Source organism: Erinaceus europaeus, chromosome 8 (assembly GCF_950295315.1).
Source record: "Erinaceus europaeus chromosome 8, mEriEur2.1, whole genome shotgun sequence".
In the NCBI taxonomy this organism is placed as follows: Eukaryota; Metazoa; Chordata; class Mammalia; order Eulipotyphla; family Erinaceidae; genus Erinaceus; species Erinaceus europaeus.
In genome coordinates, this window is record NC_080169.1 from 122576639 (window position 1) to 122602335 (window position 25697).

The 25697-nt window shown below is 57.5% G+C and overlaps 1 protein-coding gene and 1 long non-coding RNA gene across 3 annotated transcripts in view; both read right to left on the reverse strand.

The window, feature by feature from the left end:
* Positions 1-25697, reverse strand: part of LOC132539958 (uncharacterized) — a 417285-nt gene that overhangs the window by 369587 nt on the left and 22001 nt on the right. The gene's annotated exons all lie outside the window — the stretch shown is intronic.
* Positions 1-25697, reverse strand: part of KCNH2 (potassium voltage-gated channel subfamily H member 2) — a 52791-nt gene that overhangs the window by 18314 nt on the left and 8780 nt on the right. The window contains exons 3-5 of one of the 2 annotated variants that reach the window (XM_060196809.1): positions 7513-7677; positions 6029-6454; positions 5243-5454 (exon numbers count right to left, since the gene is read on the reverse strand). In XM_060196809.1, the coding sequence (XP_060052792.1) occupies positions 5243-5454; positions 6029-6454; positions 7513-7677 (803 nt within the window). Of the gene's footprint in view, positions 1-3977; positions 4140-5242; positions 5455-6028; positions 6455-7512; positions 7678-25697 lie in introns of those variants that run through there. The other variant, XM_060196810.1, reaches the window with a different exon arrangement.

The following is a 25697-nucleotide window of genomic DNA, read 5'->3' on the forward strand; positions in this document are numbered from 1 at the left end:
GGTGTCCCCCCGCTCTCCTCAGAGAGTGGTCACCTCCAGAGAAGAGTCTGAGGTGGAGGAGAAGGTGTTCCCCCTGCTCTCTCAAAGAGTGGTCACCTACAGAGAGTCTGAGGTGGAGGAGAAGGTGTCCCCCCGCTCTTCTCAGAGAGTGGTCACCTCCAGAGAGAGTCTGAGGTGGAGGAGAAGGTGTCCTCCCGCTCTCCTCAGAGAGTGGTCACCTCCAGAGAAGAGTCTGAGGTGGAGGAGATGGTGTTCCCCCCGGCTCTCCTCAGAGAGTGGTCACCTCCAGAGAGTCTGAGGTGGAGAAGGTATCACCCCTGCTCTCCTCAGAGAGTGGTCACCTCCAGAGAGAGTCTGAGGTGGAGGAGAAGGTGTCTCCCTGCCCTCCTCATAAAGTGGTCACCTCCAGAGAGACTGAGGTGGAGGAGAAGGTGTCCCCTCTGCTCTCCTCAGAGAGTGGTCACCTCCAGAGAAGAGTCTGAGGTGGAGAAGGTGTCACCCCTGCTCTCCTCAAAAAGTGGTCACATCCAGAGAGAGTCTGAGGTGGAGGAGAAGGTGTCCCCCACCCTCCTCATAGAGTGGTCACATCCAGAGTCTGAGGTGGAGGAGAAGGTGTCCCCACGCCCCCTCAGAGAGTGGTCACCTCCAGAGATGAGTCTGAGATGGAGAAGGTGTCTCCCTGCCCCCCTCAGAGAGTGTTCACCTCCAGAAAGAGTCTGAGGTGGAGGAGAAGGTGTCCTCCCTTCCTCCCTCAGAGAGTGGTCACCTCTTGAGAGAGTCTGAGGTGGAGAAGGTGTCACCCTTGCTCTCCTCAAAGAGTGGTCACATCCAGAGAGAGTCTGAGGTGGAGGAGAAGGTGTCCCCCCGCCCCTCTCAGAGAGTGGTCACCTCCAGAGAAGAGTCTGAGGTGGAGGAGAAGGTGTCCCCTGCTCTCCTCAGAGAGTGGTCACCTCCAGAAAGAGTCTGAGGTGGAGGAGAATGTGTTCCCCCTGCTGTCTCAAAGAGTGGTCACCTACAGAGAGTCTGAGGTGGAGGAGAAGGTGTCCCCCACCCCCCTCAAAGAGTGGTCACCTCCAGAGAAGAGTCTGAGGTGGAGATGGTGTCACCCCTGCTCTCCTCAAAGAGTGGTCACATCCAGAGAGAGTCTGAGGTAGAGGAGAAGGTGTCCCCCTGCTCTCCTCAGAGAGTGGTCACCTCCAGAAAGAGTCTGAGATGAAGAAGGTGTCACCCCTGCTCTCCTCAAGAGTGGTCACATCCAGAGAGAGTCTGAGATGGAGGAGAAGGTGTCCCCCACCCCCCTCAAAGAGTGGTCACCTCCAGAGAAGAGTCTGAGGTGGAAAAGGTGTCACCCCTGCTCTCCTCAAAGAGTGGTCACATCCAGAGAGACTCTGAGGTGGAGGAGAAGGTGTCCCCCTGCTCTCCTCAGAGAGTGGTCACCTCCAGAAAGAGTCTGAGGTGGAGAAGGTGTCACCCCTGCTCTCCTCAAGAGTGGTCACATCCAGAGAGAGTCTGAGGTGGAGGAGAAGGTGTCCCCCACCCCCCTCAAAGAGTGGTCACCTCCAGAGAAGAGTCTGAGGTGGAGAAGGTGTCACCCTTGCTCTCCTCAAAGAGTGATCACATCCAGAGAGAGTCTGAGGTGGAGGAGAAGGTGTCCCCCCGCCCCTCTCAGAGAGTGGTCACCTCCAGAGAAAAGTCTGAGGTGGAGGTGTCACCCTTGCTCTCCTCAAAGAGTGGTCACATCCAGAGAGAGTCTGAGGTGGAGGAGAAGGTGTCCCCCCGCCCCTCTCAGAGAGTGGTCACCTCCAGAGAAGAGTCTGAGGTGGAGGAGAAGGTGTCCCCCTGCTCTCCTCAGAGAGTGGTCACCTCCAGAAAGAGTCTGAGGTGGAGAAGGTGTCACCCCTGCTCTCCTCAAGAGTGGTCACATCCAGAGAGAGTCTGAGGTGGAGGAGAAGGTGTCCCCCACCCCCCTCAAAGAGTGGTCACCTCCAGAGAAGAGTCTGAGGTGGAGAAGGTGTCACCCTGCCCCCCTCAGAGAGTGTTCACCTCCTGAAAGAGTCTGAGGTGGAGGAGAAGGTGTCCCCCACCCCCCTCATAGAATGGTCACATCCAGAGTCTGAGGTGGAGGAGAAGGTGTCCCCCCGCCCCCTCAGAGAGTGGTCACCTCCAGAGAAGAGTCTGAGGTGGAGAAGGTGTCACCCCTGCTCTCCTCAAAGAGTGGTCACATCCAGAGAGAGTCTGAGGTGGAGGAGAAGGTGTCCCCCACCCCCCTCAAAGAGTGGTCACCTCCAGAGAAGAGTCTGAGGTGGAGAAGGTGTCACCCTGCCCCCCTCAGAGAGTGTTCACCTCCAGAAAGAGTCTGAGGTGGAGGAGAAGGTGTCCAACATGCAGCCCTACAGTCAGTGGTCACCTGCAGGAGGTGGCAGGTAGACCAGAAGGTGTCCCTCCTGCCCACCCCACCACCGCCCAGGCAGCAGTCATGACCATCAGCCAGCCCTGGTCTTGGACACCATGGTTCCCCGGGCAGCGTGGGGCCCGTTCCGCTGGTGCCCTTGTCCTGGGCACTGTGTGGTGGCACCTGGAGGGCTGAGCCCCAGCAACCCGGACCCAGGCCCATGGGTGTCCTTCCTGCCAAGTCCACCTGCCCGCTCCACACACGCACACACACACGCACACACACACACACACACGCACACACATGCATGCGGGCTCCCTCCATGAACCCGGCTGACAGAGGTGGGGGGACAGGGGCCTCAAACACGACCAGTGCTGCAGGGTGACCCTACCCACTGCCCTGGTCCCAGGCCACCCGACAACCGTGCTCCGGCTCCTGAGGAAAAGGGAGGAGGCCCCCAAGGAAGGCAGAGTCCAGCGGGAAAAACACACACACACACACACCCACGTCCTGCCCTGCAGACCAGGGACAACAATCAGGCCACTGTCCCCTAGCCAGCTTCCACTGTCCCGGGGTGGGGGGGGGGGGGCGCGGTGTCCTATCCCTCCTCCCCCAATCCTCCCTCAACCAAAGATCCCCGCCAAGCCTCAGCCTCGCCCCTCACCCGGCCAGTGGCACAGAACGGGCACCGCACCCCGGGGCTCTGGGCTTGGATGCTGCCCCAAAGCCTCCCCTCATCCTCCCACTGGAGCTCCTCTCCAAACCCCAGAACCACAGGGGTGGTTTGGAGGACGGTCCCGGGCGGGGAGTAGCCACCCCAGGGTGCTCATGGGGCCCGGAGGCCGCTGGTGTGTGCGTGTTGATATGGAGGGGGGAGCAGCTGGAGCCCAGGTCAGGGGCAGAGTGTGGGTGCCAGGCCCCCCACTTCTGTCAGCCGTGTTGCCCTGCCCACTCCACTGGACCCAGAGCATGGGGGGAGGGCAGGCTTTCAGGGGCCAAGTGTAACTCCCCCCAGGCAAGGGGGGAGAAGAAAAGTAGAGCCCTGGTCAGGTCCCGTGCCTCCTGGAAGTGGTCCTGACCCCACCCCCCCCCGAGTTGGCCCTCGAACCATGCCCCCCTCTGCCATCCCACCAGCCGGGCAGGAGCCGCTTGGGGACACAGAGGTGGCTTCAGAAGGTGGCAGGAGAGCCACCACTGGTCTCAGTTCCCCAGCTCCAGCTGCTCAGGGTGCCCCAGGACAAGAATGCAAGGTGCCAGGCCCACCCAGGACCCCCATCCCCGGAACTGGACTCCGAAAGCGGCTTAGCCCCTGCGCTGCGCCCTGGACGCAGGGCCCTCGGCCAGCACCTCCATGCCAGGCCTCCCTGCCCGCTGGGGTGGGGGCAGTGGGGGCGAGCCCTCCCCGTCTCCCCAGGTCCTCGGTGGGCTCCCCGCTCTCTGGACGCCACTGGAAGAGGAGGACTGAGGCATAAGCAGCACCGTGGTCCGCCGGGCAGGGGGGCACCCCGGAGCCTGGACTGGGACCAGAGGGTCTCCCCAGCCTCCAGGTGCCCAGCCCGGGGGTGCGGGGTGAGAGGCCACCTACCTCTTGGGCCACCAGGCTGGAGATGCGCACCGCGCGCCTCACCCGGCCCTTCTGGGCCCGGGGCCGCAGCGCCCCCCGCCCGCTCGCCTTCCCCGCGGGGCCGGCCATGGACCAGCGGGCGCCCCCCGGCACCGGCCCCCGCCCAGCCCGCGCCCCGGAGCCCAGCGGCCGGGAGCCCGGGGCCGTCTCTGGACGGCGGCCAGGGTGGCGGGGGCCGGGGTCACCCTGGCAGCGAACGTGGACGGCTGCCCGGGCCCCCCGCCGCCTGCCCGGCGGCCGCTGGAACCTCTGCACCCCGGCGGCCGGCCCTCCCCCTGCGGTCCCCGCCCCGCCCCCGCCCCCTCCCCGGCCTGCAGCAGCGGCTCCCGCAGCCGCGCCCCGCCCCCTCGGCACCCGGCCTGTCGCGGCAGATTAACAGTCCCCGCCCCCCGCCACCGCGGGTCCGGCCGGGCCGCGCACCCCGCACCCCGCACCCCGCACCCGTGGGCGGGCGCCCCAGGTGGGGCCGGCGGGCGGGCGGGCGGGCAGAGGGGGGGCCCCGAGCCAAGGCCGCCGGGCTGGGGCCCTAGCAGGGCGCCTACCGGGGAGGCCAGGGCCAGCGGGCAGCTCCCCGGAAGGCCAGGGCGGGTGTGGAGTGGGAGGGGTGGGGGAGGCGGGCACCCCGCCAGCCGGGCAGGGAGCTGGGAGGGGTTGGGCCACCGCTCTGCCAGGACATGGGGTGGCCAAGCTGGTGGTGACCTCCCCAGACCGGAACCCCCCCTTCCTCCCCCCCCCCAAAAAAAAATGCCAGTGGTGTCTGGACAGATTCTTGCTGGCTGCCTGCACACCTGTCACCACCGACAGGTCACCCCTCCTGGGTATTGGGGACACGGCCCCTTGGGTCAATGCACCCAGCCACCACCACCTGCCCCCAGAGGGCCAGCACGGCCACCCCCTCCATCCAGCTGTGGAGCTTTTCTAACTGAAGCTGCGGCAGGACTGGCTGTCCCCACAGGCCTGCAGGAGCCTTCCCTGCCTTCCCGGCCACCCCAACCCACCCCCTGCAGCCCCAGCATCCCTCCCCTCACGGTCCTCCCAGTGACCTTCCAGCTGTCCTCCAAGGCCATGAACCCTCCCCCTCCTTCCCCGCCTCTCTGGGACCCCTCCGACTGCTCTCAGCCCAGCTCTGATCCCCCCTCCCCCTACCCCCACCCTAGTCAGCAGGCCCGGACCCCCTACCCCCCAGGGGAGCCCCCCATGAGGGAGGGGGCTAGAGCTGGCCCCACCTGGGTGACCTTCTCTGTGACGTTGTGGGTCCGATCCTTGATCTTGGGTGCGATGATCTCTCGATCGCTGGTGGGTGAGGCCAGGAAGGGGTCCCCCTTGAGGTCCACGAAGTTGAGGGTGATCTGGGGGATCTTGCTGATGGTCCGGTAGCGCACAAGGTCCGAGTCCGAGGTGGAGTTAAGCAGGCCGCTGCGGAGGGGGTGCATGGCCCCTGGGGAGGGGGTCAGGGAGGCAGTCAGGGGGTGCGTGGCCCCTGGGGAGGGGGTCAGGGTGGCAGTCAGGGGGTGCGTGGCCCCTGGGGAGGGGGTAAAGGAGGCAGTCAGGGGGTGCGTGGCGGGAGGGTGGGGGTGTGGAGAAGGGTCAGGAAGGTAGTCAGGGTGCATAGCCCCTGGGGGGTCAGGGAGACAGGGGGTGAGTGGCCCCTGGGGAGGGGGTAAGGGAGGCAGTCAGGGGTGCATGGCCCCTGGGGAGGGGGTAAGGGAGGCAGTCAGGGGGTGCATGGCCCCTGGAGGGGAGGGGGCCAGGGAGGCGGTCAGGGGGCCATGGCCTCTGGAGGGGAGGGGCATTCAGCGAGGCCATCAGGGGGTGAGAGCCCAGACCCCGCCTCACTTTGAGCAGAGCCACCAGGAAGCCACCGGCAGAGGCCGAAGACACCTGCCAGGGCCAGGCCGGGGGTACCCCCTTCCCCACCCGCGCCCGCGCCCCGGTCCGCCCGCTGGGCCCTTCGGGAGGCGGCCCCGCGTGCCCGGTAGGCGGTGCTCCCGCGGCTGGGGAAGGGGCCTCACCGGTGCTGGCGTGGCGCGGGGGCGCGGGGGGCGCGGCGCGCATGGCCTCGATGTCGTCGGCCGAGGAGGCGCGGCGCACGCTGGCGCAGCTCTCCCGGGAGCGGGTGCGGGCCAGGCTGCAGCTGGAGCCCGACGCGTCGGGGTTGAGGCTGTGGGTGCGGGGCGCGGGAGGCGAGGGCGCGGGGGCTGCGGCGGGGGGCCCCACCAGCGCAAGCCGCTCCTCCGCGGGGCCGGGACCCGCCACGTGGTTGTCCAGCGCCGCCACTTCGTCCAGGGCCAGCACGTCGCCCCCGCGCGGCGCCAGGTCCACGTCCACCACCACGGCCCCCGCGCCCGCGCCACCTGCGCCCCCGGGCCGCCCCGCAGACTCCCGCGCAGTCAGCGCCAGCAGCGCCGGCAACTTCAACCGGAAGGTCTTCGCGCGGCCTGCGGACAGAGGGGGTGCGGGCAGGGGGGGCGCACTGCAACCCAACACCCCTGCACCCTCACCCCGCGCCCCTACTCACCTGCTTCCCGCACCCAACACCTCTGCGCCCCGCACTCCGGCACACCTGCAGCCCGCACCCCTACTCACCTGCTTCCAGCACCCCAACACCCCTGCACCCCTTACGCCAACAACACTGCAAACTGCACTCCAGCAACCCTACTCACCTCAAACCCTGCACCCTACACTCCAGCACCCCTGCAACCCTGCACCCTTTCACCCCTCTACCCTTGCACCCCTCCCCCCTCCAGCCCCGCACCCCACTCCCACGCCCCTTCTCCAGGCTCTGAGGATCCTCTGTCATCATTGCAGGCCTTGAGTCAGGCTCCCCAAAACCATCCCCAAGAGGCACCTTCCTCACCCCCACTTTACACGCAGGTCCTGGGACTGGCCAGTGGCCTAGCCTCAGCTGAGCAGTGAGGACAGACAGACAGGCACAGGGGCATTGGGAATAAAGTGTCAGGCTCTCAAGCATGAGGTCCTGGGTCCAACCCCTGGCATCCTGTCTTCCAAAGTGATGCCAGGAGAGGAGAAGGAAGTTAGGGAGCCATCTTTATCAGCTCTGGCTTTTTTGGGTTTGGAAACCCAGGTCACATAGGGAAGGGGGACCTCACCTTGGTAGAGGTGTCAAACATGCCCCCCAGTCTTTCCTAGCCACCAGCCCACAGCAGGGAGCAGACAGCCTGGGACAAAGGTCACAGGTGAAAAGCAGACAGGACAGGCCAGCAACTGGAGCAGCGGGTGTGGCCACAAGGGGTGGGGTATCCGCACCCCCAGGACGGAGAGAGAGGTGGTGGGGACCCCCTCAGGAATGCCAGGAAGGCAGGTGCCCTCACCTCCCAAGGGCCTGGGAATCGGGGCTGAATCTGTCACCCCACCCATCTCCCAGTCCTGAGCCGTCCAGCCCACCGCCCCTCCCCGCCCTGCATGTCCTCTCCCTGCCCCCCTCAGAAGGGCCCCACACCCCTCCCTGCAGAGCCCAGATCGAGGCTGCACTCACCTGGGGCCAGCCAGCTGGTGGGGGTGCTGCGGTGATTGGTGTCCCGGGCAGGGGACCCCACCAGGTCCTTCTCCATCACCACCTCGAAGTTGAGGATGAACATGATCACGGCACCATCCTCATTCTTCACGGGGACCACATCCACCAGACACAGGAAGCAGCTCCCTGCAGGGGGGGAGGGCACAGCAGAGTGACCTGAGGCCCCTCAACCAGTGGGCTAGGCCACACAAGCTCCCCTCCAAACTTTGGGAGTTCCCCGTCCACTTCAGCCTCCTCCCACAGCCGGCACTCACAGCCCTCTCCTCCCCTGCCCCTCCCCTGCTCCCTGGAGCACCTGCCAGACTGAGCCTCTCCCTTAGTCTGCCACCCAAGCTTGCAGGGGAGGGTGGGTCTGGAGGGCGGCTCCCTCTCCCCACCTGCCTCCTTTCTCCAGTCTTCTCCTGCAAGCACTCTCCCCCACCTAGCTGTCCTGCCTGACTCCCTCTGTCCCTGCTCCTTCTCTCCTCTCTGTTGATTGATCTACGGGGAGACTCCCCAAAGCCAGCTTACTCCCCCATGGCAAGTGACCCCCACACTCTGATCCTTGCCATCTGGGCTCACAGCCCAGCTCTGCTGTTCCATCACAGATATATATGTTTGGTTTTTTTAAATCACTTCACTTCCCTGGGCCTCACTTTTCCTATCCCTTTCTCCTCTTATTATTTTTTTGTATTACCTTTACTTATTTATTGGATAGAGACAGCCAGAAATTGAGAGGGGTGGGGGTAATAGAGAGGGAGAGAGACAGACAGACACCTGCAGCCCTGCTTCACCACTCACAGGTGATCTCAGGGCTCTAGTTGGACCAGGGATGACAGTGGTCCCCTGAGCTGTGGTTCCAGTTACCTGCGGTCACACACAGTCTGAAAACATCAAACCCAGGATTTCTGAGAGAAAGGTCACATGCACAGTTTCCATTACAGTACACTATTGCTATGACTCTGAGTACCACTCAGGGCTGTTTATCTTGTACAGTCTCTGGTTCATAACTTAACTGTGTGTTGGTGTGTATGTATAGGAAAAACATATAGGTAGATGGGGTCTGTGATTTCAGACATCCACTGGAGGGGGGGGGGTCAGTCTTGGAGCATGTCGCCAGCAGAAAAGGGAGGGAAAGAGGAGGGAGGGGAATAATACTTCTGAGTAACACCTGGGTCACAGAAGAAATCAAAAGAGAAGAATGTGGCGTATTGCACCAAAGTAAGAGACTCTGGGGTGGGGGTGGGGGGAATACAGGTCCTGGAAAAGGATGACAGAGGACCTAGTGGGGGTTGTATTGTTATGTGGAAAACTGAGAAATGTTATCCATATACAAACTACTGTATTTACTGTCGAGTGTAAAACATTAATTCCCCTATAAAGAAATTAAAAAAGTAAAATAATAATAAGAGAAGAATGACTTGGAGAACAACAGAAATGAAGAGACCAGCCCCCAGGACCTGTGTGATGCAGCAAAAGCTTTCCCAAGAGGCAAGCTTGTAGCAACACAAGCAAAGGTCTCAGGGCAGCTCCCTCTATCATGCTGGCGTCAGCTAGAATCAGAGTAGCAGAGAGACCCAAAGTCACGCTACTCTACCCCCATTTTCTTTTTTATTTACTAGATTCCTGCTCAGCTCTGGCTGAGGGTGGTGCTGAGGATTGAACCTGGGACCTCAGAGCCTCGGGCAGAAAAGCCTATTTACAGAACCAGCACGCTGTCTCCCCAACCTACAACTTTTCATCTTCATCTCCCTCTCCCCCTCCCTTTCCCTCTCTCAATTTTATTTTACCAGAGTACTGCTAAATTCTGGTCGATGGTAGTGCTGGGGATTAAACCTGGGACCTCAGAGCCTCAGGCAGAAGAGTCTTGATAATATTTTTATTTATTTATTTATAGAGAAAGAGACTGAGACTAGAGCCTTGCTCAGCTCTGGCTGATGGTATTACTGGGGATAGAACCTGGGACCTCAGAGCCTCAGGCAGGACAGTCTTCTGCAGAACCATGATGCCGTCTCCCACACACCCCCATCTTTTTTTTTTTAATGGGTTTATTCTATCTTACAAGAAAGACCAGAACTTGGCTCCAGCACACGCAGGACTGGGGAGTCAAAACCGGAGCCTCACGCCTGCAAGTCCTGTGCTCCCCCTGTGTGTGTGTCTCTCCTCCGCTGAGCTCTGTGCCGGTGCCCAGCCGCAGTACCCGTCACTCACAGCGAGCTGAACGTGTCTCAGAGTCCGTACTCGGGCTGGCATGTGACCCCACCTGGCACAGAGCCCCGGCAGACAGGTCACAAGTGAAAGTCCATGGATCCCTCCTCAGAGTCAAGAAGCGCTGTCTCCACACCTCCTGTCCTTCTCTCCATGTCTCTGTCTCTGTCAAGATCCCCCCCAGTCTCTGTCTCTCTATCCCCCCAGAGCCCCCACCCCAGCAGGTGAAGCCTGTCCACTAGGCCCCTCTGCTCCCCAAGCCTGCTGGCCTGGCCCCTCCTCTCCACTGGCTGTTCAGAGACCCTGGCCTGCCCTCAGGCCTCTCCTGGGCCCCAGCTCAGGACCTCCGCCGGCAGGAAGTCCTCCATGATGCAGCAAAAAGGCGCATGGGGCTGAGGCTCAGGGTGGAGCATGTGCCTTGCATGTAAGAGGGCCTGGGTTTGGTCCCTGGCACCGTGTGGAGTGTGTTGGGGGTGGGGCACGCTTTGCTGGCTCATCTCCACCTCTCCCATAAAGGGGGAGGGGGCAGAGACATTCCTAAGACCTGGGCTCAGCCTCCTGGATCTCAGCATAAAAAGAAGCGGGAAGGGTGACACTAACTGCCTGCACCCCCTGTCGGTGAGTCCTCGTAACTGCCCCCCAATTCCTTCTCCGCGACTCCCTCCACAGGCTCTTCTGCTGTGAGCTGCCCAGCATCTCAGGTCCCTCTGAAGGGGGGGGGTGGAAGGGAAAGGGAGGGGGCACAGGGGATGGGGATGGGGATGGGAAGCAAAGGGAGGGGAGGGGAGAGAGTGGGGTACAGGGAAGGGGAGGGGAGGGGGAGCACAGGGAGAGGGAGGAGGAGGGGCACAGGGGGGAGGGGCACAGGGGAGGGGGAGCACAGGGAGAAGGAGGGGGAGGGGCACAGGGGAGGGGGAGCACAGGGAGAGGGAGGGGGGTACAGGGGAGGGGAGGGGGAGGGGCACAGGGGAGGGGGAGCACAGGGAGAGGGAGGGGAGACAGGGGAGGGGAGACAGAGCAGGGGGGTGGGGGAGGGGCACAGGGAAAGGGAGGGGAGAGCACAGGGAGGGGAGGGGGCACAGGGAGAGGGAGGGGAGACAGGGAGGGGATGGGGGCACGGGAGGGAAGGGGAGAGCACAGGGAGAGGGAGGGGAGACAGGGGAGGGGAGACAGAGCACGGGGGGGGGTGGGGGAGGGGCACAGGGAAAGGGAGGGGAGAGCACAGGGAGGGGAGGGGCACAGGGGAGGGAAGGGGAGAGCACAGGGAGTGGAGGGGAAGGGGGCACAGGGGAGGGGAGACAGAGAGGGGGAGGAGGCACAGGGGAGGGAATGGAAGGGGGGCAGAGGGAGGGGCAGCTTCCCCTGGCTGGGCATCTGAGAGGCCCAGAGCGGCAGTTCTGGCAGCTGTGGGCCTAATCTCTGGGTGCCGGGTGTGGAGGCTGAGATCCTCAGGCAGCACGGGGTGGGGACCATGGGGTGGGGACCATGCGGTGGGGGCCATGGGGTGGAGGCCATGGGGTGGGGGTCCAGCCAGTGTCAGGTCAGGGACACTGGGAGCCCTCTGCCCCCTCCCCCAGCCTTCCAGTCTGGCATCCCTGGGCCTCAGGGCTGGAGCCGGGGGGGGGGGGGGGGGGGGCAGAGGGGGGGGTCCTGTGTCCACTGTCCCCCACCCGGAGGTGTCTGACCTCCGGCCTCTTGCTCTGGAGGAAGCCGAGGTGCTGGCTGTGGGCCGGCACAGCCGTCTGGCACACGACAGCCCTGGAGCTCCTCTGCCCTAATATGGTGCTGGGCGAGCCTGGCCCTCACTGCACCCACAGAAGGCGCCCTGCAACCTCCCCAAGGCCCCCCAGGACCCCCTCAGGGCCCTCGTCCCCATCCTGACCTACAAAGGCCTCCTCAGGAAGCCTGGAGTGGCGGACTGCCCAGCCCTGGGGACCACCTGGGGGTGGCAGCCCGACACCCAGACTGGCACCAGAACCCCCAACCCCCTTCAGCTCGGGCCTGTCTCTGATGGGCAGGCTGCAGGCCAGGCCCGGACGCCCCCACCCCACCCCAGGGACCACCGGCCCCCTTGGGCACAAGGCTGGGCCCTCTGGCGTCCACACCGGGAATTCCTTCCGCAGAGGCCTGGCTATTCCAAAAATGCACTTGGGGCCCTGCCCAGGGAAGAGGTGGATGACTCCAGCTGCTATTTCAGGGGGACCCAATACTCAGCCTGGTGAAGGGGTCGCCTTCCGTGACGTGCGGGCTCCCCACTTTCAGCTAGGGGACACCCCCACCCCATCACTGGCGGGGGCCTGGGGGGGGAGAAGAGGGAGCAGGAACACTGAGATGGGTGGGGCAGCGCCGAGCAGAGGGCAGACAGGAGGCTCTGAGTTTCCCAAATCAGAGCAGAAATGCTGAGGGTCCCGCACTCCCGGACAGGGAGCCCCACCGCCCCCCCCCAAAAAAAAAAAGAGAGAGGGAAAGTACCAAACTTGCATTGCACAGAGTTGCACCTCGCCCTGCGCTGCCCCAAACCCCGCGGGCACCCTGTCCCCTCGCTGGGCCTCGGCCCTGATCCCACCCATACCCTTCCCCTCCCCCACCCGTCCCGGGCCGCCCCCCCCAGGGCTGCAGTTCCGCCCGTCGCCACTGCGGGGCAGGCGCGGCTCGCGCTCCAGAGGCCTCGGCCCGGCGGAGCGGGAAAGGCCGGGGGTGGTCACAGCACTGGCCCGCAAAGGCTGAGGGGCTCCCCGACGCAGAGGGCAGGGACAGGGGTGGGGGGCGCTTGGCTTTGCTCGTTGTGAATGTCCTTGGCCCCTCTGGGGTCCCCTGGGTGGTGCTCCCCCCACCCAGGACCGTAGGGAGCTGGAGGAAAGGTGTTTGTGAAGCAGGAGCTGAGCTCCAGGGAGACCTGGGAGCGAAGGGTGGCAGCACAGAGGCCATGGGAGCCCCCCATGCCAGTGAAAAAGCCAGCTGGCTCAAGGCGTGGGGGCCTGGGTGCCCTGTCCCCAGCTCTAGCAGCCTGGTCCCACGGGGGCTAGGAAACAGGAAGGGGGCCAGGCACCTGGGCTCAGCCCTGCTACTTAGCAGGACACCAGCTGGTTCGCCCTCACCTGGCATCCCCTCACCCCCCACCATTGTCCAGCCTTGAGGCGGGAGTAGGCAGGGGCTTGCAGATAACCTTGGGCAGGTCCCCAGGGCAGAGTCTCTTAGGGGACCAGAACTCCTTCCAGGGCCCCCTCATCCCCCATGAACATTCCCTGAGCACTTGGGGAGCAAGGGGCTAACCGTCCAGGCACAGGGCAGGAGCCCCCCCCTCAGAGATAGGGGAGGAAGAGAGGACCCCCCCATGGGTGGCAGAGGGAGGAGCTGGCTGGGCAGCCCCAGGGGGTCGGAGAGCCAGCTGGGCCGGGCCAGGTGGCCCTGGACAGCAGGTCACACACCTCTCTGGGCTGCTGGCTGTGGGTACCTCGGCCTTGGGGACAAGTGATCCCTCCCCGGGTGCCAGATGTGATGACAGATGGCGGGTGGAAGCTGCTGTCCCAGGCAGGAAGCCGGGGCCCTGCGGGGGAAGGGGGAAGGTGACCTGGGAAGGCAGCCGTCCTTGCCCCCCTCCCTTCCTCCCTCCCCCGCCCACAGAGAGCAGGGCCCCAAAGTCAGGCTGAGGGCAAGAGGCTGGGGCTGTCCGCCCCCAGGCCGCCCTGTCTCCGGGGCTGGGTAGTATCACGTTATATTTAGCCTGGTGGCGGCGACAGGAAGATGTAGCCGGGAGCCGTGCCTGGCAGGGGCCACTGTGTCACCAGAAGTGGTGGGGGACACTGCCGGCCTGTGAGGCAGCCTGGAGGAGCCCGGGAGGCCCGGCTGGCAGTAAGCTTTGGGAGCAGGAGTTGCAGGGGACAGGGGGACAGGGAGGAAGGCTGCAGACCCCACTCACGGCGGGCAGCCAGAACAGACCCACAGCCCCCACAGCCCCGCCTGCCACGCGCCTGGTGACACAAAGAGGAAGGGGGGGTAAGAGCCACCCGCAAACAGCAGCCCCCACCTCACCAACCACACACACACTGTGGCAAGACAGCGGCAGAAAACCCCAGGATATTCTCGCCACCTGGGCGCCAGAGCCCTTTGGAGTCCTGGGGACACAGCCTTCTGGTCCCCAAACTGGAAGTCTCCCCCTCCCCCACCTTGCTCCCACTCCACCGAACAGCAGCCCCCGGCCCCAAAGAGGAAGAGTCCAGGCCAAGTTTCACAAGGGACACGTGAACTGTCAGACCCTAGTCCTCCACTTGGTCTGTAGTCTGTCCCCCTCTCAGAAGCCACCAGGGTCCCCACCAGTAGGACACACAGACAGGCTGGTTCTAGGCAGGCTGGCAGGAGTTCCCCTGCAGTCCCTCTTCCCTGCAGGACCCCCCCGCCCCCCGCACAAACATTTTCTAATTTTCTTTTGTCTTTTTTTTATATTTATTTATTTTCCCTTTTGTTGCCCTTGTTTTATATTGTTGTTGTAGTTAGTATTGTTGTTATTGATGTCATCGTTGTTGGATAGGACTGAGAGAAAGGGAGAGAGATGGGGAAGACAGAGAGGGGGAGAGAAAGACAGACACCTGCAGACCTGCTTCACTGCCTGTGAAGCGACTCCCCTGCAGGTGGGGAGCCGGGGGCTTGTGCTTCGCGTCACATATGCTTAACCTGCTGTGTTATCGCCCAACCTGCCTTGTTTTTGTTTTTTTAAATGAGATCATAGAGTGAGCCCAGGGTCACCAATGCGTGGGCACAAGTACTCAGTAGTCTCCCAGCCCAGTCTTTTTATTCTTGATGAGAGAGAGAGACTGACTACAGCACCTGGTGCCATCAGGGTGCTCTCAGGTGACACCAGCGCTCAAACCCAAGATCCTGTTGGGGGGGGGGGGGGCAAGTGCCTTACAGAATGAGCTAGCTCACGCCCCCTCCCCTCCCTGCCAAGATTTCCCATGTTCTCCATCAGCCCACAGGGATTTTCCGCAGAGAATGTCCCAGACGGCCCCTTGCCCGACATTCGCCCCTGGGGGGGGAGAGAACGGCCTGGGGGGGCTCACGGGCAGAGGCTGCTGATTCCTGCCCAGTCCCCCACACAGGATGGGGACCAGCAGAACCCAGGCCACCGGGAGACACCTGAAGTGTGTCTGCCCCAGTCTCCGCCCTGCCCCGGTGCAGCAGAAGCTGCAGGAACATGCTCCAGGCTCTGGGACGTCCGCCCTCCCATCAGCCCCCTGGAAGCTGCTCCAGCTCCATCAGACTGTCCAGCCCAGAGGGCACGGACTGCTGACAGCCGGGCACAGCGCCCGTGGGGGCACGTGGGAAAAGGCCCAAACACAGTCGGAGACACTGAGTGTCCAACGGAGATGGTGGAGCACGCTCTTCACAGGGCACAAGGAGCTGGGTTCGAGTCCCCAGGCACCACATGGGACCACCATGCAGCGAAGAAGCTTTCCAAGCAATGGAGCAGAGCTGTTATGTCTACTGGGGTGTCTCTTCCCGGCCCCCGTGCACCCTGTCCTTCTATTTCTATCTCTGTCTCTCACCCTCTTTTTTTTTTTTTTTGCCACCAGGCTTATTGCTGGTGCTTAGTGCTGGCAGTAGGTATCTAACACTCCTGGCAAACATTCTTTCCTTTTTTTTTATTTCTACATTTTTTTTTCATTTGACAGGACAGAGAGCAATTGAGAGGGAAGGGGAGACAGAGAAGGAGGGATAAAGAGAGACACCTGCAGCCCTGCCTCACCACTCATGAAGTGTCCTCCCTGCAGGTGGGGAGCCGGGGGCTTGAACCTGGATTCTGGCATATGGTGATCTATGCACTTACCTGAGTACGCCACCACCCAGCCCCCTCATCCTTTTTTTAAATTTTATTCATTTATTTATTAGATAGACATCATGAGGAAGGAGATAAGGAGCAAGAGAGACAGAGACACCTGCAGACCAGCTTCACCACTCTCAAAGCTTCTCCCAGCAAGTGGGGGCTGGGGGCTTGAACCTGGATCCTTGTGTATTGTAGCATGTGCGCTCAACAGGATATACCACTGCCTGACCCCGCTCTCACCATTTATTAAAAAAGAAAGTGGGGGAGTCAGGCGGTAGCGCACCCGGCACCAAACGCAAGGACTGGCGTAAGGATCCCTGTTCGAGCCCCCGGCTCCCCACCTGCGGGAAAGTCGCTTTACAGGTGGTGAAGCAGGTCTGCAGGCGTCTGTCTTTCTCTCCCCCTCTCTGTCTTCCCCTCCTCTCTCCATTTCTCTCTGTCCTATCCAACAACAGCAAATAACAATAGCAATAACAACAACAAAGGCAACAAAATGGGAAAATTGGTCTCCAGGAGCAGTGGATTCACAGTGCAGGCAGCGACAACCCTGGAGGCAACAACAACAAAAAAAGTGTCTGCTGGAAGCAGTGACATCCATCACGTAGACAGGGAGCCCCAGCCTTAGCCCTAGAGGCAGGAAGAAGAAAAGAAGCAAAGACTAAAAAGTGAATAGGGGCTCAGAAATAGCCTGAGAAGTGGGCAAGGAGAGGGGTCCTGGTTCAAGACCCAGCACCTCATAGAAGTACCTTACCATGGGGTAAGGAGCAGGGCTCTGTCTGCCTCACCTGCCTTTAAAGTAAAGAAAGAGGGAGTCGGGCGGTAGCTCATCGGCTTAAGCGCAGGTGGCACAAAGTGCAAGGACCGGCCTAAGGATCCTGGTTCCAGCCCCCGGCTCCCCACCTGCAGGGGAGACGCTTCACAGGCGGTGAAGCAGGTCTGCAGGTGTCTCTCTTTCTCTCCTCCTCTCTGTCTTCCCCTCTTACCTCCATTTCTCTCTGTCTTATCCAACAATGACGACATCAGTAACAACAACAATAATAATTACAACAATAATAAAACAACAAAGGCAACAAAAGGGAATAAATAAATAAATGTTAAAAATAAATAAATAAAGTAAAGAAAGAGGGGCCGGGTGGTGGCGCACCTGGTTGAGCACACATGTTATAATGCACAAGGACCAAGGTTCAAGCCCCCAGTCCCCACCTGCAGGGGGAAAGCTTTGTGAGTGATGAAGCAGGGCTGCAGGTGTCTCTCTGTCTCTCTCACCCTTCCTCTCAATTTCTGGCTGTCTCTATGAAATAAATAAATATTTTTAAAAAGTGGACCGGGAGGTGGCGCAGTGGATAAAATGTTGGTCTCCCAAGTATGAGGTCCTGAGTTCAGTCCCTGGCAGCACATGTAGCAGAGTGATGTCTAGTTTCCAACATCTCTCTCTCCTATCTCTCTCATAAATAAATAACTCAGCCCATGGAAAAGGCTCAGGGATTTGGAGAAATGCAAGGTCCTGTGTTTACTCCCTGGAGAGAGGAGGTGGTTCGGGGAGAAGGAGAGAGACAGAGAGAGAAATTATCTGATAAATGGAGAAAGACAGATGACCAGGTTCAATCCCCTGCACCACCATAAGCCAGAGCTGGGCCGCGGCCTGGTGTTCCTCTCTCTCTATCTGCATCTCTCTCAAAAATAAAATAAAATAAAGAAAAGAAAGAAAATGTAGATGACAATTTCCTCTCTACCCTGATCCAGCTTTCTAGTCCTATTCCTAACTCTGACACCATCTCCACAGACAATTTTTCTAGTCCACCTGCATGGGACTGTCAGGTTCAGGTAAAAATTACCAAAGTCATGAGCCCCTTGGAACACACCTAAAATAGACCTCCTTGCTTCTTCCCACACCAAGACTCCTAATTTCATCTGCTCTATTCCCACCTTTGGGTTCCTGTTTATTAAACACTTAGTCCTGCTTTATATCTTACTGCTTTTCAGCTACCAAGTTGCAGATGCTACCTTGATACCAATCTGCTTTCCCTAGGCAGACGCCCTCACCCGTGTGTCCTGGAGCCTCCCCTCCCCAGAGCCCTGCCCCACTAGGGACAGACAGACACAGGCTGGGGGTGTGGACCCACCTGCCAACACCCATGTCCAGCGGAGAAGCAATGACAGAAGCCAGACCTCCCACCTTCTGCTTCCCATAGAGAATTTGGGTCCCTGCTCCCAGAGGGATAAAGAACAGGGAAGCTTCTAATGGAGGGGGTGGGACAGGGAGCTCTGGTGGTGGGAACGTTATAGAATTGTTCCCCTGTTATCTTATAATCTTGTAAATTAATATTTAATCAATAATAAAAAATGTAAATAAAGATGACAGTTGTCCCCCAGATTATTCTATAATTAATAATCTATTAATAGGGGCCGCATGGTGATGCACCTGGTTAAGTGCTCACATTACAGTGCACAAGGACCTGGGTTCAAGCCCCTGGTCCCCCCCTGCAAGGGGAAAGCTTCAGGAATGGTGAAGCAGGGCTGCAGGCAGGCCCTGTCTGTCCCTCTGTCTCTTTACCTCCTACTCCCCTCCCGATTTCTCTCTATCTCTATCCAATAATAAATAAAAATAAAATTTTAAAAAGCAATTTCATTACAATCAAGATTCTTATGGGACCCAAGAAATGTGCTCTGATGTTTAAAAGGAAGAGGGGTCTGCAAACAGCAGACCACCTTCCACAAGGAGAAGAGGAAAGAGAAGAACATCATCCCAGATCCCCACCTCCTACCCGGCTGTCGCTGCGCTGTGCTTTGTTTTGTTTTGTTTTGTTAACGTGGTCTCAGTACCAAGACCGGCAAATAAAAAATGAGACGGAACAGAGAGCTCAAAGACAGACCCACGGAGAGGAGGGGAAACCATCCAACAACAAAGGTGGTCCTCGGAGCAGTGAAAAAGAACAGCTGTTTACTGGATGGCCAGGGAAAATTGGCTCCGTCCTTGGAAAAAGAGCGACAACTCGATCTCACTACTGGCCCCCGCGGACAGGGAGGCTGGGGTGGGAGCAGGGGTAGCCGGAGCGATTAAGTTCATAGAAGGAATCGAAGGAATCGGAGCTCCGTGCCACCTGGGCGCAGATGGGGGGAGAAGTTCTTAAAGCTGAAAGTCAACAGAGTTGTTCCTGCTGGAAGCATCTTCGGCCCGGCCCATGGAGGACATGGAGGACGTGGAGTAACCAAGCTCTGGATTCTCATGCATGAGGTCCTGAGTTCCATTCCCAGCAAGAGATGTGCCTGAGCAATGCCACAGTCCCCTCCTCTCTTCTCTCTCATGAGATAAATAAACTACTTATGAGGAAGAGCAGGGAGGGAAGGGGAGAGGGTGGGTGGGAAGAGACCTTAAGAGAAAGACTGACCAGGACACTGCCCAGCTCTGGCTGGTACTGGTGCTGGGGATTAAACCTGGGGCCTCTGATACTCTCATAGTAATTAAATAGTGATTTATATGACTGCAAATGAATAGGCGTGTACATAAACACCATTCCACCACCTAAAGACTGTCCCATTCCCCCCACCCCATCCCCCTGCCCCATGATGCCGAATATCCACCCTCACCCTCCACCCAGGGATTTTACTTTGGGGCATGAAAGTCTTTTTGCATAAGCACGATGGTGTCTTCCCAGCCCAAAGTAGATATTTTAAATAGATTTTATTTAAATTATTTTTATTTTTTTATTTTTTGGCTCCAGAGTTGTTGCTGGGGCTCAGTGCCTACACCAAGAAAAAGAACAGCTCCTGGAGGCTATGGTTTCCCCTTTTGTTGCCTTTGTTGTTTTATCGTTGTTGTGGTTATTATTATTGATGTCTTTGTTGTTGGCTAGGACAGAGAGAAATAGAGAGAGGAGGGGAAGACAGAGGGGGGGGAGAAAGACAGACACCTGCAGACCTGCTTCACCGCCTGTGAAGCGACTCTCCTGCAGGTGGGGAGCCGGGGCCTCGAACGGGGATCCTTGAGCCGGTCCTTGCACTTTGCACCATGCGCTACCGCCTGACCCCCGATTTTATTTCATTTTAATGGGGGGGGGTGCTACAGAGAGAAAGGCCAGAGCTCTGCACAGCTCTGTTATATAGTGGTGCCAGAGATTGAACTTGGGACCTCAGAGCCTCAGGCATGAAAGTCTTTTGCAGAGTAATGATGCTGTCTCCCCAGCCCATGCAAAATGAATCTTTAAAAACAGACAAAGTATCTCAGCAAGATAAATATAACCTGTGACTGCATGGATAGACAGCCTTGCAAGCACTTGGTTCAGAAAGAATCAATATCAGCAGAGAACTGGGCACTGAGCTGCCTAGGGGCGGGGAATTCACAGGACAGGACAGGACAGGACAGGACAGGACAGGACAGGCACCCTGCAAAGGCAGGGGACTCAGAGGGACTCCAGCCCACAGGGAATCAAGTCAAGCCAGCGAGAGCAAGGACGTATCATTTCCCCTGCCAGAGGCATAAATACAGCAGAAGGACAAAGACAGAGAAGAGGACCCTTGGGCTGTTTTGGGGGTGGGGTCAGGTAACCACGTAGCCCCCTCCCCCCGGGGGAGCATGGGGGGGACCACCGCAGCCTGATTTATGGAGACCATCCAAAGGTTCAGGCCCAAAAGGGAGGGGCACACACCCCAAAGACGGGGAAGCCTCAGATCAGATGCCAAAGACCCACCCACATGGACTTCAAGGCAGCCCTACAGGGATCCCTACACAACTGGAGTCCTCAGCAGCTGGGAGAAGAGCTCAGCTGGTGGAGTACAGGACTTGCATGCCTGAGGCTCCATGAGAACCAGTGGAGCTCGGGGTCCCTGTTTCTCTGTTTGTTTTTAATTAGTTTAATTTAATTTATTCATTATTGGGTAGAGACAGAGAAAAATTGAGAGGGGAGGAGGAGATAGGGAGGGAGAGAGAAAGAGAGACGACTGCAGCCTCATTTCACGACTTGTAAAGCCTCCTCCCTGCAGGTGGGGAGTGGGGGCTTGAACCCAGGTCCTTGCGCTCAACCAGGTCTGCCACCACCTGGTCCCATGGTCTCTCTATCTCTCTCTTTCTCTCTCTTGGTGTCTCTATCTCATGTGCAATCCCAGATAACTCATATCAAGTAAATAAAATAAGTCATTTTATTAATAGTTTATAGTTAATACAGTAGTTGGTACATGTGTAAAACTCCTCAGTTTTCTGCAAAACACTCTCCCCCGGCCCCAGCCCAGGTCCTCCTCCACTGCCAGGCAAGAAGGCCTGCGAGCCAAGCCTCCCCCACCAGAGACTCCGCAGCACAGTCAGTAATAGCCAAAACCTGGTAGCAACCTGTGTGCTCCAGGCGAGGGGCTGAGGAAGTTGTGGTCTTGATACCATCAAGAATGAAGGGATTTAAAATACAGACTGAGTCTTTTTAATACATAGGCTGAGTCTTTGATATGCGGACTCTCTCAAAAGCCTAGGCCAGGTAGATCAGAAGCAACCTGGTGGCACAGCTATATACAAGATGCTGGGTATTATACAGCAAACCCTAACAAAGGGACTTTTCAAAGTTAACCCAATTACCAAATAATGTGATGATAACAATAACTAACCATTGTCTTCTTGAACCCTAAGACAGCAGGAACCTCACATTTCCACTATAGAGCCTATATTTCCCCCCAGTCCTGGAACCTTAGGGTGGGGCCCACTTTCCCGCATGCTTCTCCCAATTCATATCAAATAATATTGCATCCGCCGATCACAACCTAATCAATGCAACGAGTGCCACACCAGCATGCTTTACTTCAAACTGTGTCCAGAGACTTGAGGTGTGGAATAACAACCCTTCAGCTTCATCACTCGGGTGAGACCTTTCCTTTCATGGTATTCTCTAATTCCATCCCAGGTAGTTCACTTCCTAACAAAGTCCCAAAACCTAGATATAGACCAGCTCCCCTGAGATACAGCATATGCTCACACGTGTCCATAAGCCAGGGAAAAATATATACCTGAAAGCAGAAGTACACTAGAGTCTGCAGTGAGTACCCCCCAACACTTCATCTGCACTATTCCAACCTTTGGATCCATGATTGTTCAACAATTTGTTTGGCTTTGTATGTTAACTCTCTTTTTTTGAAAAAAATATTAATTTTATTTATTTATTCCCTTTTGTTGCCCTTGCTGTTTTATTGTTGTAGTCATCATTGCTGTCATTGTTGTTGGGTAGGACAGAGAGAAATGGAGAGAGGAGGGGAAGACAGAGAGGGGGAGAGAAAGACAGACACCTGCAGACCTGCTTCACCGCCTGTGAAGGCGACTCCCCTGAAGGTGGGGAGCCGGGGGCTCAAACCGGGATCCTTATGCCGGTCCCTGCGCTTTGCGCTACCTGCGCTTAACCCGCTGCGCCACAGCCCGACTCCCTGTATGTTAACTCTCTTTTCAGCCACCAGGTTCCAGATGCCATCAGGATGCTGGCCAGGCTTCCCTGGACAGACAACCCCACCAATGTGTCCTGGAGCCCCGCTTCCCCAGAGCCCTGCCCCACTAGGGAAAGAGAGAGGCAGACTGGGAGTATGGATCCACCTATCAACACCCATGTTCAGCTGGGAAACAATTACAGAAGCCAGACCTTCCACCTTCTGCAACCCACAATAACCTTGGGTCCATACTCCCAGAGGGATAGAGAATGGGAAAGCTGTCAGGGGAGGGGATGGGATATGGAGACCGGGTGGCGGGAATTGTGTGCAGTTGTACCCCTCTTATCCTATGGTTTTGTTAATGTCTCCTTTCTTAAATAATAAAAAAATTAAAATTAAATAAAATAAAAAGAATGTTTTTAAAAAACATTAAAAGAATGTGTCTTGTTTTTCTTTTCTTTTCTTTTGTTCTTAAGCGAATGTGGTCGTCACCGAGGGAACACAAGAGCCAGTCCACATCATTTACATGGCAGAGCCCTTGGAACATCCAGACAAATGCATATTTGCACAAAGGCCTCCCAGCAAGGCCGGCACAGGAAGTGCATTTGACTAGTGCTGCTGGGTGGGGGAGCAGACACAAGAAAAAAAAAGTGGGGGCCTGTGGCGCACCTGGTTGAACGCACATGTTCCAGGGCACAAGGACCCGGGTTCAAGCCCCTGGTCCCCACCTGCAGGGAGAAAGCTTCGCGAGTCGTGAAGCAGGGCTGCAGGTGTCTCTCTGTATATATCCCCCTCCCCTCTTGATTTCTCTCTTTCTCTATCCAATGGCAAATAAATTTTTTTTAAAATTTTAAAAAAGAATAGTTAAGAGATTTAAAAAGAAAGGGAAGTCAGGCGGTAGCACGGCGGGTTAAGCGCACATGGCGCAAAGTGCAAGGACCACGTAAGGATCCCAGTTCAAGCCCCCGGCTCCCCACCTGCAGGGGAGTCACTTCACAGGCGGTGAAGCAGGTCTGCAGGTGTCTGTCTTTCTCTCCCTCTCTCTGTCTTCCCCTCCTCTCTCCATTTCTCTCTGTCCTATCCAACAACAACGACATCAATCATAACTACAACGATAAAGCAACAAGGGCAACAAAAGGGAATAAATAATAAATAAATATTTTTAAAAATGAAAAAAAATTTAAAGAATAAAAAAATTTAAATTTAAATAAATTTTAAAAAGGAAGGGAGAAAGTTTGTGTATTGTCTGACAATACACAAACTGGGTCAGGGGCTGGCAGAATGGGGGGGGCTGTGGGGGTGTGGAGGTGGGCAAGGGAACTCTTAACCGGCAGGGCTCTGAGTGGCAAGGCCACGACCAGGTAGGGGCGGCTGGGAGGTAGGGAATAGGGGAGACCACAGAGTTCACTGCACGCAAGGCTCTGGGTTCAAAGCCCAGGACCACTCGAGGTTGTTCCGTGAGTGTGGGGATCAGTGCTGTGACTGGGCTGGGGAGGCCACACAGCGGTGACCTCGTAACAAGGCTGGTGAAATGACCCACTTGGATTGTGCTCTGCTGTGCCATGTGTAAGACCCGGCTTCAGGCCTGGCTCCCAGCACGCACATTAAAGGAAGCATCAGTGCTGTGGTCTCTTTCACTGTCTAGTAATAATTACCATGGGGGGGGGGTGCACCTGGTTAAGAGCACATATTACAAGCCACAAGGGATCAGGTTCGAGCCCCTGGCCCCCACCTGCAGGCGGACGCTTTGCAAGCGGTGAAGCAGGTCGGCAGGTGTCTTATCTTTCTCTCTCCCTCTCTCCCTTAAAATAATATTATTTATTTATTTACTTATTATTGGACAATAATGAGTAAATTATTCTTCTCCATCCTATCAAAAGGAAGAAAAAGACAAAATAATAATAAAGACTCAAGGTCAGGGAACAGCTCAGCAAAGCACAGGACTTGCAGGCCTGAGACCCCCAGTTCTGTCCCCAGGGCTACAGCTGTCAGAGGGCAACCTGACTCCTTTCTCTCTCTCAAGGGAAACTCTATTTCCCAGGAGATAATAAAGGCATAGAGTGACACAACTAGAGAAGCCAGAACTTCCACCTCCTACACTTCAAAAAAACTTTGGTGGGAGGCGGGCAGTGGCGCAGCGGGTTAAGCGCGTGTGGGAAAAAGTGTGAGGACTGGCATAAGGACCCCCAGTTCGAGCCCCCGGCTCCCCACCTGCAGGGGAGTCGCTTCACAGGCGGTGAAGCAGGTCTGCAGGTGTCTGTCTTTCTCTCCCCCTCTCTGTCTTCCCCTCCTCTCTCCATTTCTCTCTGTCCTACCCAACAACAATGACATCAATAACCACAACAATGTTAAACAACAAGGGCAACAAAAGGGAAAATACATAAATATATATATAAAAAAAATTAAGTGATTCTTAAAAAAGAACTTTGGCCCATACTCCCAGAGAGGTGAATGATAGGGGAAGTAAACCAGAGGACTCTGTACCCCTGCCCCCTATTCCACCAGGACCCAAAGTGTCTGTCACCAGGAATCTTGTTTTTATACCATCACTGAAAGGGAAGAGAATCTGGAAACACCAGAGGAAGCCAGGGGCTGTTTCTCTTATCTGAGAAGGAAGAGGAAAAAGGAAGGACACTTGGAAGTGGTAAAAGGCATCAGGGTAAATTAGAAAGGAAGAAAAGGCAGGACTACAAAAAAAAAAAGGAGTCGAGCGGTAGCGCAGCGGGTTAAGCGCACGTGGCACAAAGTGCAAGGACCAGTCTAAGGATCCCAGTTCGAGCCCCCGGCTCCCCACCTGCAGGGGAGTCGCTTCACAGGCGGTGAAGCAGGTCTGCAGGTGTCTGTCTTTCTCTCCCCCTCTCTGTCTTCCCCTCCTCTCTCCATTTCTCTCTGTCCTATCCAACAACGACAATAACAACAATAATAATAAACACAACAATGATGCAACAAAAGGGAATAAATAAATAAATAAATATTTTTAAAGAAACAAAGATAGACAGACAGACACAAAGGAAGAAAGAAAGAAAGAAAGAAAGAAAGAAAGAAAGAAAGAAAGAAAGAAAGTTAAAGAAATTATAGTCAACCCATATCTGTGACCTTGGGAGAACCACTGCAGTTTCCAGTGGAGAGCATGGGGACACAGGACTCTGGGGGTGGGAATGAAGTGGAATTGAACATTGTTACCTTACAGTTTTGTAAATCAACATTAAATCACTAGTAAAGAGACAGAAAGAAAGGGGGGATGGGCAGGGGAGATAGCGTGTAACAGTTATGCAAAGAGATTCTCAAGCCTGAGGCTTCAAAGTCCCAGGTTCAATCCCTCATACCACCATAAGCCAGAGCTGAGCAGTGAGAGAGAGAGTTTGGGGGGGGGGGGAGGCTGGGCTGGAGTTCTCGCTCAGGCCCCCACCACTGGGTGAGCCTGGCCTCCCTCTGAGTGTCTCTGTCTAAAGCAATGAAGGGGGTCTCCTCTCGGAGGCCAGGGTGAGGCCGCCACCTGTCCCTCTGCTTGTGCCAAGTGCAAGAAGGAGGGCTGACAGGCAGTGCTGCAGTGGCCACCCCCCAACCCACGGCCTCCCAACCGGGAAGCCCAGCTGCCTGGCCTGCACCCCACCTGGCCCCACCCCCAGCTCTGTCAGGAGCCCACCCTGATACCCTCAGGGCCCCCTGGCCTTGACATTGCAAACAGCACCGCAAGGCTTTCCTCCTCCTCCAGAGGCAGAGACGGAGGCAGTGGCCCAAGGCC